Raw genomic sequence first — 17,835 nt, forward strand, 5'->3', positions numbered from 1 at the left:
CCTCTATAAACACGCACCGAGACTAAACACACACGCACGCGACGCACACACACGCCTTCACTCACACCCACACACACATAAACACATGCTCGTGCACACACATTCATAAACACACACACACACACACACACACACACACAGACACTAAAACAAACACACACACATGCACACAATGACACACACTGACACACACAGAAGCACACACAAAAACAGAAACACACACACACACATCCTCGGCCTGTGACTCTACCTCAGTCCGAGAAGTCTGGTTATTTTAAGTTATGAGGAGTGCGTGTCATATTTATAGTTTATACAGTCTAATATGAATATATAAGTATGTATATATACAAAATGAATTCAAGCTTTACATGTTGCTGTTGTTGTTGTTGTTGTTGTTGTTGTGTTGTTCATGCTGTTATTTATTAAACACCTCAGTACATGCCCTGATTGTTGTGTCCGTTATACACAGTGTACCTAATATATACAGTATATTTATTATAATTCAATCTTATTATATATTTTTAAAATCGTATTTTCATTCCTAATTTCATTCTCATTAATGCAGTAGTTTATTACAATATCATTATCATTATTATTGTTAATTGTTATCATAAAAATGTATTTAAAATTACACTACTGGTTATTAAATCATTCTTAGTGCCGAACAATCCATAAGTCCTCCCAGGCCTCAGCTCAGAATAGCCCCAGGGGAAGGGGGACAGGTTTAGAGAGCCCAGCGAGGGCACGGGGACATGTGCACCAGGTTCTCAGAGGGGGGTACGGGGGGGTCAAAGGAGAGACAAGTCAGAGTCAAACATAGATGGATGTTGAGTCATACTACTTGTTGCCCTGCAAGTCACAGTACTGCTGTCGTCACCCATGCCTGATGTTAAAGGAGCACTAGCACTATCGGGAATGAACAGAGGCTAACAAGGACCTCGGGTGGAAAACACATGTAGTGAAAAGAAAATGAAGCATCTGTGTTGCATCTTGAAACAATAAATAGTGCTGTTAGAACTGTTTGTAATGTAATTTGACATCAAAGTACTTAGTTGATGTATATTTTATGAAGTTGCCCACATTTTTATTACAATAGTAAAAAATATTATGATTGGTTTCAGTATGGATTTTTTCATCACCGTGGTTTGGCAAAGGATCAAGTCTCCCTTACAGACAGGCAAAACAAGAACATAGCAGTTACTGCTAAGTATTCTCCTATTCTCTCTCTCTCTCTCTCTCTCTCTCTCTCTCTCTCTCTCTCGGTTCCGTGTAAAATATGCTAGTACTTTGCTAGCTACAATCTATATTAAAAAGTATAGATTTGTTTTAAATCCTCCACTTTTCTTAATAGCATATAATAATAATAATAATAATAATAATAATAATAATAATAATAATAATAATAATGTGAATTGTTTACATGATTAATTTGTAAAATGAGGGAGTCCACCCCTGTCAACAGGATCAGTATGACTTTTCAACCAAAAATTATGAAAATAAACATTAGTCAGTAGATGGCGCTATTTCTACACTTTAAATCGGTGGGCTTCATTCTTCCTGACTCAACCTTCTACAAGCAATCATATATGCTGTGATTAGTAGCCCTAATTTAACAATATTTTGACCACCAATGTGTTACAATCAATATATGCGTACAATATATGCGAACACAATGCGTCTTCAAAATAAAATTCAAAAGCGCCGTAAACTGCAGCCGCAAAAGGCCCAAAACACACTGGTGTCACGGAAAAATAATCAGCGACCCAGTCATAACAGGATTTCCTACTTCCTCATTAAACATGCTATCAGTTCAGTCATCAGGACTAAACTCAGTCATAACCGAGTGGAGCGGCCTAAACTCTGAATTTCAATGGAAATCGGGCGGACAGGAAACTTCGGGCCTGAGTGTTTGACACCAAACCAACAGCTAAGTGGTTCTGATAACAAATGTCTTTGATGAAGGTGCAGACATTTGATGCGTCGTTTTTGTAGCTTAAGACAATCCTTCACAATAAATAACCGAAGAGGTGTTTAATACAAATGCACACAGTTCCAGCACATTTCAGTTGTTAGGCCAAAGCACTGGCAGTCTACGCAGGAGCTGTGTTTCTTTGCTGTCTGTGTTTCAGCCACTAGCACAAAGTTTGTGCTAGTGGCTGAAACACGGTTTGTGCCACAAACCACATCATTTGACTGCACTTCCGTCCCTTTCTCCCCCCAAGCACTCCTCAGTAATGAGCATCAAGGGACAAAATACAACAGCAGTGCAAAATGTGTTTTAACACCCATCCCAGCAACCATGAAACACAAGTGGCTAATCAAGTTCAAGTTAGAATAAAAAAATAATGATAATTAACAACTGAATTATGCATCCATCTGCATGTTTCTGTCCCCGGTCCAATGCCTCATTCCTTATTGTGTCGCTCCCTGGTTTGTTTGGCAGACGAGTGTTTTACTCTATAAGGACATTTCTGACCAGGTCTTTATTTAGCTTCTATTTTGTTGGCCTCTCAATGGACCTGGTGAAAGTATGTACGATGGCGTGTCACACACAGAGTAAGCACGCCTACATTAGCTCTAAGTCTAACTTAACCATCTATGTCAGGTTAAGGGGTGCACTAAGTCATTTCAGACATCTCTAACTAATCAAATTGACTTACTGATGGTGACTACTTAGTTATTGACAATATGTAGTCACCTACGTATAAGATTAGTAGGTTCAGAATGCAATGCATAATGATTGATCAAGTGTTATAAAAGATCACAAGAGCATTGAAAAATAATATTGCCAAGATTACCAAGACAAGTGAGATCTTTCCGAGATCACCTTTTGTGTGCGTTTGCGCGCGCGTGCGTGCGTGTGTGTGTGTGTGTGTGTGTGTGTGTGTGTGTCATGGATTAACCGAACCTGGGCTACACCAGCAATTTATGGAAGCCAATCTTCAGTAACACGTCCTGAGATCCGCTCCCTACTTGGAGCTCTTAACTCAGGCCACAACACCAATAGGTGGTAGCGCTCTTGGACATCCTAGTGCAGCAGCGAGGGACTTCATGCGAGGGACCCCGTCCTTTAACATTTGTCGCATATATGCACTGCATAAAAACAAAAATCACCCCCAGTTTTAATTGTGACTGTATGGCAACCACTTTTGGGTTATTCAGCAAAGGATTCGATACTATTTTTTGTACGAATGAATGAACATATTATTGTAAAGTAACGATTCTTAATGCTGATGGTCTAAATCGATAAGACTACTTCTAAATCGGTAAAGGCTTAAGTGGGAAGAAACTTCGGCCTCCAAACCATGCGTTGTCAGGAATTTAGAAGATGAATCTTAACTGTTACTGTGAGGTAGTAACAGTTAAGTGTTGGGTAGTAACATTGAGTAGGCTTTATTTAATATTATGTCGTAAAATGTCGGAAAGATTAGTGATAAACCTGGTCATTAAAACAATGGATAGTTTTGCTAATCTTAGCTCGAACTCACTTAATCCTCAAAATTATTAATGCGCATGCTCATGGAAAAAGTATTTGGTTTCTTCGACATTTTAGGAAAAGATAAAGCACGCCTATGATTTTTATTATCATTGCTGATCAATATTAGGAAGTAGCTGTGGGCTGTATTACATTTCCTAATATTATTTTAATGAAAAGGATGCTCGGTGCATTGGCCAATCCAATCGCACCGTCACGAATCCCCCTCGAAACCCCCCTACACCAATGAAATGGGCGGTCTGGAAAGATTCTGAGCGAATCCTGCAGTGTTTTCTGTGTGAGTCTATGTGTGTGATTGTGTGCGTGTTTTTGTATGTGTGTGTGTGTGTGTGTTTGTGTGTGTGTGTGTGTGCGTGTGCGTGTGCGTCTGTATGTGTATGTGTGTGCGTGTGTGTCTGCTTGGGGCTGCTACTGCTGCTGTCGGAATTGACAGCACTTGATGCGAAGTGTTGTGACCAGGGTGCCAGGTTATTGCACTGTGTGCAATACAATAACAGAATCGCTTTACACCGCGGAATTTATTCACCAACAACTCAGCAAACATGGGGAAAGTGGAAGGAGGAATGAAATGTGTGAAATATCTTTTGTTCGTCTTCAACTTCATATTCTGGGTAAGTGTGTCCGATATTCGCCGGTGAGTGATGGTAGTGGAGGGGACGTGTGTGTGTGTGTGTGTGGCTGAAAGAAGTGCGGCAAGTGCATGCAGGCTATTCCGTTACAGTCCCCCTGAATGCACCGAAAGATAGTGCTCTACTCGTCCGGTGTCTAGTCGGAATGATACAGATTATTAACAGTTTGCCCCGTCTATTAGTCGGCGACAGTAGAGTAGGCTTTATTTAGCCGCCTGGCATGTGCTTAGTAGCGCGGAAAGGATGACAGCCGGAGTGGGTTAGTTTTGGCTCATAGGGCTCAAATCAGAATTTCCATACAAGAAAATCCGCCCCTTTCCCCAATGAAGAGTGCTTTCGAAAGGAAAGGTAGAGTGGAAGACACGGGGAGGGTAAAATTTGAGAGATCTACATGCAAACCACCGTAATTGTTGGCGCTCACTCTGGGCGCCAAATGGTCTTCGTTGAAAAAAACAACAACAATGAAAAGAACCATGAAGTCACCAGCGACCCTCCCTGTGGCATGGGACGGTGCGGTCGTTGCTATTCAATGGGAGGATAGGATACCCTAAAATAAATGTCCATTCAATCCAGTGAAACATGTCACTAACATCTTCTTCGCTACAAGCGGTCAAGCCAATATTCAGTACGATATGGAGAGATCTGAGTGCCAGGTGTATGTGAAAGACGTATGCGTGCCCTGGAGTGGTCTGTGTGTGTGTGTGTGTGTGTGTGTATGCGCGTGCGTGCGTGCATGCGTGTGTGTGTTTGAGTGAGCTTATGAACAGGTTCGGCATGAGGGCAAGGGGCTGGTGAATGTTTACCGATTTTGTAGTTTAAAAAAACATTATTCTTTTAAAAAACAATACATTTAAGTTGAGGGGAAACCTGTCTCTCTGCGGGTTTTAATGTAAACCCGCAGAGAGAGACCAGAGAGTTTGCTCCATTTAAAGGAAGTCTGTGTGTGTGTGTGTGTGTGTGTGTGTGTGTGTGTAAGAGCCAAGGGGAGGGAGGGGAGGGGCAGAGTGGCGAGAGAGTCTTAACCATCTGCGGAGTGGATCAGGCGGTGGGTGTGTGCGCGGTGGTGTGAATGGATCTATTGTGACACCCAGGGGACAATAGCATAACCCCAGTGTCTGCTGGTGCTGCCTGGCTAGCTGACTGGCCGGATGACTGGCTGGGTGACTGGATGGCTATCAGTGAGCTATCAGGGAGTCAGAGGGCTGGAGTGATCCCCGGGGTGGTTTACATAAGGTCAGTTTGACCACAGCACCACTGTCGAGGTGTGGCTGAGCTAACAGAAACAAACACACTTGTTAGACACAGCTGCTTTGTGAGAGAGAGAGAGAGAGAGAGAGAGAGAGAGAGAGAGAGAGAGAGGATGAGAAGAGAGAGATGTTGTAGGAATGTGGACATAATCCCGTAGTCCACAGTGGTGTGGCTGAATGACCGAAGTGAGGTGGTGGAAGAATGTTTGGAAAAGATGGTGAAAAAGTTATTCAGGGCCAGAAGACCCTGTGAGATATAAAGTGAGTTAGAGTTTGTTTGTGACTATGTGTGTTTGTGTGTGTGTCTGTTTGTGACTGTGTGTGTGTGTGTCTGTGTGTTTGTGACCATGTCAGTGTGTGTATCTGTGTGTGTGTGCGTCAGTGAGGGTATGTTAAGCAGTTGTCCTGAACCTGACCTAGATACAGAGAAAATAATGGAGCAGAGACAGACTGCTATTGGTCTGCTGGCTCCGCATTTCCTTAATGCCCGTTTGATGTATCACATTGGCGGGCTCTCTCAAACATTTGGACCAACGTATTTACATAAGCCAATGTCCCTTAAAGGTCCCAATAGCAACAAAGCCAATTAAGGTTAGGCTGAAAGCCCTGCCTGTGTTTCCTGCACTTTCTCCACTTTGTCATCCAATTCTGCAGTCCTTCAGCCACAACTGAGCACTGTCACCACCCACACATGCACGCACACACACACACACACACACACACACACACACACACACACACACACACACACACACAAACAGCATCCCTCCTTCTGCCTGTAATACCAGCCCACTCGTAATCAGTACATCACATCACAATCCCGCTGCCCCCCACCCCCACCATCCAACCAGCCCCACCCGACCTGCTGGTGGAGCCGCAGCCGGGAGGGAAGATGAGACGAGGGCAACAAAAGAAGGGAGAATGGGGGAGGGGAGGGCGGGTGTGGGGGAGGGCTCTCGACTCAAATCCCGCATGAATCCCACAGATAGTCGGCATGAAGCAGCACAGAAGCCTGTAGACAGCAACAGGGTGGACTCCCACATCTCTTCATGCAAACCAATGACCCATAAGGTCCCCCCCTGACAGAACACACAGCCACTGGTCCAGCAGCACACCAGCAAAACTGCTCAAACAATGAGAGATTAGCAAAACATGGAGGTATTTTGTCATGGAAGGATAGTGTGTTGAGTCAGGGATAAGGAGATTGTCATCGTCAACATTTGTTTACTGTCATTAAATTGAAATGCGGGCTAAGCTTTTGTATAATTTACACTCATACCTCTCCGTCCGATGGCTATCAAGGTCTAGTTCCTGGAACATTTGATTTGTTTAGTGAAAACAAGGAGTGTTTGCATACTTCCCTATCTCAAGAAGTGCACTGTCAATATAGCCCAACCGGGTTTTGGAAATCTATTTCAAATTTCTTTAATTGCATCCCCACCAACTGTAGTTCTGTTGTCAAAACTACTTGAACAGAACACAACCATATCCTAAAAAGGCTATTTAACAACAATGTTACAACACCAAGTCCTAGAGTAAAGAGACTTCTATAACCAAACCATAGAACTGTAGGGATGATCATTTCTCTCTCAGTGTGTGTTTTGTTTTGGCATCATCAGCGAACAAGACACCATGCGGGTGCTTGTCTTTTCCCCCTCCCCTAAGAAACAACATTGATCTCTGACTCTCTTTTCATGTGTCCCCCTTTCTCCCTCTTCCACTCCACCCTCTTGATGGGTCTCTCTGCTCCCCCTCTCTCTCATATTGTGCACCAAAGAGTAGTCGCACTGAGACAGTGGCGCTTTGTCCTATGAGTTCAAGGTAGGGAGGGAGGGAGGGAGGGATGGAGGGGGGGGGGGGGGGGGGGGGGGGTAGGAGAATTGGATAGTAAGAGTGGGAGAGAGGGGGGGGAGAGACGGAGGGATGGATGGGGGCTGTGAGGTTTGATTAGAGGGGCAGGGAGGGATGGAGAGATGAGGGTGTAGAAGGTTTGGGTGCAGAGAGAGTGGGAGGGAGAGGGGGAGAAGGAGAAATGTAGTTAGTGATGGAGGAGGTGGTGTGGGGGTCTAGTAAACAGATAGAAGGACAGATGCAGCGGGACAAGGGACGGGGTGTGGCTTGTTTCTGCCTAAGGGCATATGGCAGGAGGCGGGGAGGGGTGGGGTGAGTACTAGAAGGGGTTTTAATGTCTCCTTTGGGACAACATGTCTCCTAAGTGCCACTAGGTTCACTGTTTCCTTGCTATAGTTCACCATTGGACCAGGCTCAATAATTGCTGCCCAGATGATGTAAGTGCTAATTAAATACAAACTGTCTCCTGTCTCCCTGTTGATGCTGCAACCAACGGCTATCAGAGAGACCTTGTGTGGACTTGTGAACGGCGATATAGTCCTAATTGGGGCTGGCACATATCCAAAGTGCTCCTGGCTCTATCCAACCACCTGCTTCTCCCTTGATTAGCAGTACACAAGCTAGTGTGGAAAAATGGACCACCACAAACAACCACTGTTTGATGGTTTAATTGTGATTTACATCCACAACCTGCACCACCTGCACCTTACATGCTAGACATACTCCTTAAGGAGTTACTTTAATGCAGTTTTCTGGGTAATAAACCAGGGCTGCACTTTGCCAGGTCCTCTCAGTGTACACAGATGGCCTTCTTATCATGCTTTATATCTGTATTGTGCTAAAGCCTATTTCATTTCCATCTTAGGACAACTAAGACCATGGGAGGCCTATGTATGTTCAATCCACCAGACTTGACAGTGGATAGAAGTCCATCTACGTGCCCTTCACCCTCCATTCACAATGTTTTCCATCAAGGCTACAGGCTCCTCTTCAGTTTAACTCTCAGACTAAGATGGTGACCTCTAGAATGTGTGAGAGAGTGGAGGGGAGGAGAGGGAAAGAAAGGGATGGGAGAAGAGAGACAGGAAGAGGTGAGTGTGAGGAGGGTGAGGGGAGAGGAGAGGTGATGAGAGAGTGGAACGGAGAGGTCTAGAGAGAGAGGAGAGGTGGAAGAGAGGGATGATGAGGAGAGAAAAGGTGATTAGAGAGAGGATGGGATAAGTCTAGAGAGAGAGGAGAGGAGGAGAGGTTAAAGAGAAAAGAGGTGATAAAGGAGACAAGAATTGGAAAGTGTTTCCGGCACATTTCTGTGTAACCAAAAGGTTAGGATCAAAATCAAAGGAATGGGACACATACAAGTGAATCATTGGCCAAGTGTTGATCCATTTTGGACCAAGGGTTTTGTTGCTTTCACACGCACAGAAAAACACACTCATCAAACCGCAAAGCCCAAACTGAGGCTTATTCAGTGTGGATTATCCAGAGAGGGCATGGGAACAGCTCAAGTGTAGGCCGGTGGCTACCAGTAAAAATGCTCAGCCCTCATGTGTAAGTGGGGCAGCCTCTTCCGTATTCAGGCCGCGTTAAGCAGTCACTGGGAGTAGCGCCGGTTGCTAAGCAGGAGCTCAAAAAATAACAGTCTGTGAGTGGCATAATCAAGCAAATGTAACTCTCCCTGGTAAATACAGCTCCGTCAGCGATGTTTGTGCTTTGGTACACCTACATTGTGGTGGGTCTATTTGTCTGTGTCGAAGGCTGGAGTAGAGTTAGGGAAAGTATGAGCAACATTTAAACCACATTTCCAACCAAACATGAGGCTCTGGTTAGGACCAAGGTGTGACATGCCTGCGTGCTGCCAAAATGGGGGTATATCCTAACTGTTGGTAGTCTGGAGGTTGCATGCACATGACATACTGCCTGTGGTCATTCAAGTAGCCAGCAGGTTGCTCTGTATGGTTTCACACTTGTGTGGCCATTCAAGTTGGGAATAGCCTACTGTTCTTTGAAAATTATTTCCTAATCTGTCTTGTTTATGGGGTCAGAGGTGACTTTGCCCCATGACTTAATGTAGGAAAGTTTGTTTTTTGAAGCATTTCACCTTAGTAAATATGTAGTTAAAGCTGGGCTAGGTAACTTGGTGAAACCAGCCAGAACTAGCTAGATTCCGAACCTTCCTTCAGGCATTCCTCCAAAGTCACTCCTGCAAAACACATGAATGCAAATGCCTGATTACTGCCATTACGAGTCCACGAGAAGGAGTGGGTCGGTAAAAGACTCAGTAATTAAGTAATTAATCATGAGTGTACAAAAGAGTGCGCGCGGGTAGGTAGGTAGGCCATCCAATCATTTCATTGTTGCCGAATTAAATGATAGACAAGGTTATTACACGCCTGCGGCCCAAAGGGGCTCCACAGATAACAACTTTTCTCCACAGATAAGAGCATTTAACTTATTGATCGCTGAAGGGATGTCAAATATTATGAAAATGCAAAAAGAAAATGCTCCTACAATAAATTGCCGATGTAGCTTTACTTCCAAGGTTGATTTTTTTCCTCTCTATATATATAAGATCGATTTTATAATAAAAAAGTACATGTACATGTTGTACATGTTTAGAAATAAGACTATTATATCTATTGTATCATAAAACATATAACAATAAGTGTGTATTAATGCTGCTTCAACCTCTCCTCTCCCTAGCTGATGGGCTCCTTGGTGCTGTCGGTCGGGCTGTGGCTGCGTTTCGACCCTGAGACGGTGTCCCTGCTCAACGGACATGGGGCCCCGGAGACATTTTTCATCGGTGAGCAGCCGGGCAACCGATAACTGAAAACCAAATTGAACTGCAGAGTTTAGTTTCCTCTGCTATGGTTTCACCAAATAACATTCATGGGAAGGTTTTGTTTGGTCCACTGTGTTGGCATTGAATCCATCCACTTGATACTTTAAAACCCTGACAACCAACAGTTAGATTTTTTGGAGCATAGATCACAGTTTTTCGTTTTGTGGAAAATTAAAAGTTATTTTAGATTTTATGATGCCCAAATTCACTGTCCGGAGAGGTCTGCCGTTAACACTGTTTATTGACATATTTCCATGCAACCCCCTCTGCTTCTGAATAAAACTGTCTGTATGACAGTGGAAATATTTCCTACCACACTAGACTCCACACACACATTCATTTTCTCTCTCTCTCTCTCTCTCCGGCTCTCTCTTCTCTCTCGCAAACACTAATACTTAATGTGGTTGGCGTGAAGCAGGAAATCAAATTGCACAAAGTGCAAACATAAGTAGACCTAAAGTACACACAAACACCACAGGCCTTTGAAAAGTGTTCAAGGAACTGAAGAACTCAACGCAAACCAGTGAAGTGGACTGGACAGTGAGAACACGCAAACAGCATGTTATAAAAAACAACGACACGCAATCGAAAGTAATGAAAAAAAAGTGGAGTGGATGAAAAAAAGTTAAAGCCCGACTTGAATGAAAGAGTCTGGGCTGTGGCTCGTGGATCCAGAATTAGAGTGTCGTACAGCCGGGTATTTTAGAAAGTGACACAGAGGAAAGAACGATGGCAGTTGTCCCGTGTGGAAATAGTTTATGACAGTTTTCTGTCTGTCCAACAGGGATAACGTCACTCAAATTGATTGTTGTCCCCGAATAACCGCGACAGAGCACACTCAACACGGCCACATATTACGGAGCATGAAATATACATGGACAAGAAGGGTTTAGAAGATGAGAGGCGTCAAGTGATCAATAAGACCACCATATCAAAGTAGAAAAAACATAAGTAGAGTTAGTCTGTGTGTGTCTGTGCACACGTGTGTGTGTGTGTGTGTGTGTGTGTGTGCGTGCATGCCGATCACAGTAACGTTAAAAGGTGTGTGGTGTTCTCTGTCAGGTCCTCAGAGAGGGCCGAGCTGCACATGGCTTTGACAGTGAGGACTTGTCACCCGCATAGAGCACAGGGCTGTGGAGGGGCAGCTGAGAGCACTCCACAGTTTCCATCGTCTGCCTCCCATATGGAGCCCGGCCTAGCTCCCCTCACACACAACTCACAACGCTAGAGATCAGAAGCTGTTTCAGATTTGAGGTTCAAGTGCACACACACAGCACACTTGAATAGAAAAACACACCAAAAAAGATAACATTAGTACGATTATCGTATTAGTATGATTACAGTGTTTGTCAGTCCTATCTAATGAGAAACATCAAAAGGGAGGATAGAGGATGGTATTTTTAAATCTGTAATTCCATTCCATTTGACTGTACAGTTAGTCTTTTTGCGCTTCAAGATGGCTAACTATCATCCCGTACCATTTACACTGATGACATCATCTTCAATTTGCACCCGAGTGGTTTGTTGTTCCACCTTGCATCCCTTGTCATCATATTAATTGTTCTGTCCAATCAAAACCCACACCTGAGCACATCCCCACCTGGGGATAAAGTTCCCTCCCTTCAGCCTGTACAGTATAGTGCCGTTGCCTGGCAACGGGCTCCACTAATGGGAGTGGATGGGCCTCGTATGAACTAGCATGTGCCTGCATCCTCCCAGCAGAACGCTGTGCACCTAATGAGCAGTTTAATGGCAGCTCGGGGGAGCCCGGCTGTGGCGGGGACGATACCCTCCCAGCTATCCCAGAGCGAGCCATTAGGCAACTCGATATTCACAAAGCATCGGGTTCTTTTAACAGAAGAAAATCAACACAAAAAAAATGTACTCACTTTCTGTTGGACTGACTCAATTTGTACTTCAGTTCAATGCTGCCCCCTTGTGCCATTTAATGTAAATTAAATCGTCTGATGCCAATCTACCAGGTCCTAGTGGTGGGTTTTCATTTTGGACCGTCCTTCCTTCTATCAGGGGTGTACATCCTGATCGTGGCTGGCAGTCTGGTGATGCTGGTGGGCTTCTTCGGTTGTTGCGGGGCCGTTCGGGAGTCTCAGTGTCTGCTGGGCTCGGTAAGGACCAAACCCTCAGTCAACATTACACTGTAGATAGAGAGAACGTAGTCACTCACCCATGAAGTACACTGAATAAAACAAAACATTTAATATATATATATATATATATATATATATATATATATATATATAACATATATGTATATACCTTCAGTTCTTCGCCTGCCTGTTGATTATATTCGGGGCTGAAGTTGCAGCTGGAGTGTTTGGATTCCTTAACAAAGACAAGGTATGTGCATTCTCTCTGATTCAAAATGCCACTTGTTTTGAATATACTACTGTGTTAACTTCACGTTATGCATTAACTACTTCTTTCCCTCCTCGCCTCATATAGATCATCGAAGATGTCCAGAACTTCTATGCCAAAACGTACAATGAAAACAACAACAGCACACTAATCACCTCATACCATAAAGTGGTAGGTATGGGGGAAAGAAAGTGACAATGAATCATTTCAAATTTAATCTGTGCATGAAAGGAAATGTAATGATGTGTCAGTTTATGCTGTGGTCATGTCCTATTGACTTCTCTTCATCATAGCTGAACTGTTGTGGAACCAAAGCTGTGCCCTGCAGTGACCCTCTGGGCGAGAGCAAGGTGCGTGTTCTCTGCTATTCCAGTTTCACATCCAATTCAATTCCAATCTGTCCCATCGTCATCCTCAGCAGGGGCTATCATGTTATAATGGAAAGGTCCTAATTTCATCACATTTTGGTGGAACTCTAATGAATTTCTTCACTGGACAAGAAAGTCACGTGAACGTACGCATGCTTGCGATAATTTCGATACTTGAACTTGACACGGGCAGAGGTTATGATTTACGAGCACGACCCCATGGTTATAAATGCTCCCATATCTTCCCAGCTTTAGTCTTTTGCCTTGCTTCTACTCAGTTATCTCTCTAAATGCTTGTTACTTACTTGCCACAGGACTGTCAGGTGGGCATCGAAGAATTCTTCAACAGCAAACTCTACATCATCGGCTACGTGGGCATCGGCATCGCTGGTGTCATGGTGAGCATTGGCCCATAGAGGGAGACAGAGACACACACACACTGACATATTAGCAGATACAAACACACAAGACACATACAGTACATACTGTACATACTGTACATACAGAGATATACAGTATTAGCAGCATTTGTGTCAGTAGGCATACTGACACAAATTAGAACAAACACATACTGTACATACTGACACGCACACACACACACACACAGACACACACACCCATACAATTCAAGTCAGTTTTGTCAAAAAAGTTGGCCATTTTGCACACTGTATCCTGTGTGCCACATGTCCTCACAGTCGTGTCTTTACCCCCCAGATCATTGGGATGATATTCAGCATGGTGCTGTGCTGTGCCATTCGTAACAGCAGAGAGGTCATCTGATCTGCGTTGGAGCCCTGGACGTCTCCCCCTGCTGTCCCTTCAGACCCTGTTGTGAATTACTGCACGATGAAGTGAACACCCATCTATAGATCCTTTCATATGATCCAGGGACAGCGGCCATTAGACCACCCTTTACAAATACTGGTGCTTTGATCAATAACCTACCCTCAATCGTAAAGACATGCCACAATGTTTCTGAGTAACTCAATTAACCCAAGCCATTTCTTTTTGTCATGCAATGTGTTGAATCACAATATATACACCCACTGTAACCACTTTGCCAATACAGTTAGTTTAAACAGTTTATACAAATTTGAGAATAATAATATTTGGTGTAAGTTGCTAGGTTCCTCCTTAAAATTATTGAAACGCTTACCCCAATGATAGCAAAAAGTTACCTTTGTCTTTGCATTCCCCTTATGAAAGGGACCCAAGAGTTGTTGCTGTGGTGTGGTAAGCATCCTCGCCCCCGTATGAAGATATTATTGTAGCAAAAGTCTTTAGCACCTGTAACTGCAGATTTTGTATGCGTACACTAAAGTCACAAATGTGTAACAGCAAATTTGAAGTCCTAAATATTTATTTTGCATGTGTACTCTAAAGTAACAAATGTGTTACAGTACATCTGATGTCGTAAATATTTTTTCTACCATTGTTTAACACTAAATAGGGTCTACGAGTTCACAAGTCTGTGTTACAGGTGCACAAATCCTATTCTGTGCATCACAACTTCAAAGAGTCACGCACTTGACACTTTTTCTACAATCATTACAGCGCAGTTGGTGCAAAGCACATTCACACACCCGTGTTTCATAATCTGAGAACGTGCACAAAAGTGGTGCATTTGTAAACCCAAATGCGAACTAATGCATCAGAAGTTGCACATCTGTGAAATATTTCCTCACAAATGAAATTATATAGATTGATATGTTTAATGAGCATTTTAATGAGCGAGCACAAGTCCAAAAAAAAAAATGCACCCTCTGCCGGCGACTTTCATTGGTTACTGCTGCAATTTTATCGCAAAACCTGCAAAAAAACTCACAGCTGAGACTTGCAGGAGCAGATTTGAGCAGTTGTAACGATGGACTTGTGCTCGCTCATTAAAATGTTGAATCAACATAGCGTTCTATATCAATTTATTTGTGAGGAAATTGTTCACAGCTGTGCAACTTCTGATGCATTCGTTCACATTTGTGTTTACAAATGCACCTATTTTGGGCATGTCCTCAGATTATAAACACAGTTGTGCGAATGTGTTTTGCACCAACTGCGCTGCAATGATTGTAGCAAAAGTGTCAATTGCATGACTCTTCGAAGTTGTGATGCACAGGATAGGATTTGTGCACCTGTAACACAGACTTGTGTTAAGACAAACTCGTAGACCCTATTTAGTGTTTACAATGGTAGAAAAAATATTTACGACTTCAAATGTACTGTTACACATTTGTGACTATAGAGTACACATGCAAAATAAATATTTACAACTTCAAATTTACTGTTAGACATTTGTGACTTCAGTGTATGCATACAAAATCTGCAGTTACAGGTGCTAAAGACTTTTGCTACAGTAATACCCCCCCCCCCCCAACACACACACACACACACACACACATGATTTTTGGAAGACCACTGATGGATGGGTCCTTCTTCCTGTTTTAATTGACTGTTCTTTTGGGGGTCACTCATTCGGTTGGACCGGTGGCTTCACATTCTACATTATTCATGTAATGTGTATGTAAGGTATGACGTTCTTAACATTGTAACAGTTGACTCCCAAGACATGGTTGACATGGTCCATCAATGCGCCTGGCTTCGTGAGCATCTAAAAGTTCCTCTTTACCCAGCCTTTAGAAAAATCTAAAGTACAGTACAATAACACAGCAGAAAGTATTTGTCTGTTCATGTCCTCTTTGTCCTTTCCCGCTTCATTCCATCCCATAAACAAAATACATGATGGTGGTTCCATCTGAACCAGGGCACAGTTCAGGCCACCGATATCAGGGCACATTTATGTAAATATGGGTGAATTGTGTGTGGTTTAATAAGATACATTGAACAGTTTTTTAATTTAATATTCTGTGTTCTTAGGTCCAAACTTGCAGTAGATAGTATAAGGATGTTGACATGGACGTTATGTGTGCCTTTGTTTGACGACAAGCTATCACTCACAAAAAGAACATAGATAGAAAAAAAACTAAACAAACAGAGCAAGGAATCGTAGCTACTAGTGTACATATGTTTGTAGAGTTGGACTGCGTTTTTACCGACACACACACACCCAACATGTAGCAGGAGTGGATCTATTCCCCCAACGATTTCCGTTTGTTTTGTTCTTGTCGTGGAGTTTGATATACACTCCGATGGGTCTGACTCTCGGACCAAGAGAACAGATCTAATAAATGTAGACTGATCTGAGAAGTCTCTCTGTTTGGTACCAAGCATGACCCGTCTTGTTTATCCGTAATAGTAACTTATACGTTGTTAATGTTAGGCGGTGTATCTGGAATCCTCGTCGCCGATGAATCTTGGTGTTACCTTGGTATTTCAATATGAGGACACGATGAGGTTACCAGTTATATCTGAATACAGCCATGTGTGCCAATAGGCCAGCGATCAGACAAGCAGTTGTAGTTATCTGCTGGAATCAGACACTGTAGAATCCGTACTGGCTTAGGGAAGAATTTATTGATTTTTTAAATTGATTTTATCATATTTAACCGACCAATCCGTATATCCATATTGTGTTCCTTCAATGTAGGCCTATATGTTTCAACGTCATGAATGAAGTTGTTTTGTACCATGCTCTTTGTGACTGATATTGTGTTGGATTGTTTTTTTTCTGCATTACGTGCTTCTCAGGAAGATTGCTATTTGATGCCTAATAAAAATATTTTTCAAAAACAGGTCATCTACCTTGCTCTGGTTTTCTTACCACCGGATGGAATTGTTTTACATTGTTATTTTCAGTTTTCTTTCTATGATCACTTTATATTTTGAGGTCTTCGTAGTGGCGAAGTCACGCCCCTTCCGGTAGAGTCCATGGGACCTATGAGATCGAAAAATATTGTGGCGAGCAGCACGGGAAGGACGAGACGGGAGCCCAGGTTGAACAATTATGCAGTTCCGTGCCCCATACACCGCATGACTACGGACTGCCTTTATTAACCACCCCGAACATAAGAGAAACACGGGACACCTGACCAACACACACAACACTCTCACTAAAGGTCCCGATCACACTAAACATCACACAACAATGGAACAAGACACAATTAACACACAACCAATAAAGACCCCAAACCCGTTAATCCCACTTAACCTAACAGAATAAATTAACAAAACCCTTCTGTCAACTGAACCCCAATTCCCAGAATCCCCGCGGCTCCGGAACATGGCGCCCACACCCGTGGTCGCCACACAGCCCCCACAGTATGGGTCAGACGTCCCGTCGACCCCAACACCCAACACATAGTCCCGATAGTTCAGGGGGTCGGCGCCGACCCCCTGAACTTGGCCCCTGCAAGCGGCGGCCCCGTTGCGGCGCAGCCTTCCTCCCTGGTTGGGACGCCCGTCTCCAACAGTCCCTAGAAGTCCTGGGGGTGTGGTCGGGGACCACCGCCATCGGGGCCCCCACCAGTTTCTGCCGTAGGGGGGCGCTGGAGCGCAGTTCGGGGACCCCATCTAACGTTGCCCTCCGCCGTCTGGCCCGTCGACGGCCACGCCGGCGGCTGGGACGAGGATGGGTGGCACGCTGCCCTGTCCACCCGCAGTCCTCGACCAGCCCCAGCTGCAGACACTGCTGCGGCTCAAGGTCCGGTGGCCTGGGTTTCCGGACCCGGCCCTTGTCCTGTCCGGACTGGAACGCCACGGTCATTGTGCCACGGGAGAGGGCCGGCCCAGCCGCGTCCACCCGGGCACCACAGCGGCGGCAGCAGTACTTGGCCGGACCACACTGGTCCTGGCAATCATCCTCCGTGTACGGCTGCAGGCTGGGTTGGTCGCAAAACTCCCGCTCTGCCCGTTCCGCCACGTCGAGGGCCACATCGAGGGTCGGGGGCATGATGAGGCGGACGTGCGGACAATATGAATGGGTTTCAATGGAGAGAAAGTAATTATTTTCTGGCCCCATCTTTATATGCCCCGGATTACACAAATGTTGTTTGTGGATTTAAATGATAATTTTTCATGCAAATAAAACTAAAAAAATTCGTGAAGAAGTTTGATAAAGTTAGGCTCTGTGTGA

The 17,835-nt window shown here is 44.1% G+C and overlaps 1 protein-coding gene across 1 annotated transcript; it reads left to right on the forward strand.

The window, feature by feature from the left end:
- Positions 1-3,800: 3,800 nt before the first annotated feature.
- Positions 3,801-16,498, forward strand: LOC307079565 (CD9 antigen-like). Its single transcript, XM_079741991.1, has 8 exons — positions 3,801-4,107; positions 9,924-10,026; positions 12,094-12,191; positions 12,349-12,423; positions 12,529-12,612; positions 12,735-12,791; positions 13,124-13,207; positions 13,524-16,498. Exons 1-8 carry the CDS (start codon positions 4,039-4,041, stop codon positions 13,587-13,589), a joined length of 636 nt encoding a protein of 211 aa, XP_079598117.1. The 5' UTR covers positions 3,801-4,038; the 3' UTR covers positions 13,590-16,498.
- The last annotated feature ends 1,337 nt before the right edge of the window (positions 16,499-17,835 follow it).

Source organism: Pollachius pollachius (assembly GCF_949987615.1).
Source record: "Pollachius pollachius genome assembly, chromosome: 8".
Taxonomy (NCBI): Eukaryota; Metazoa; Chordata; class Actinopteri; order Gadiformes; family Gadidae; genus Pollachius; species Pollachius pollachius.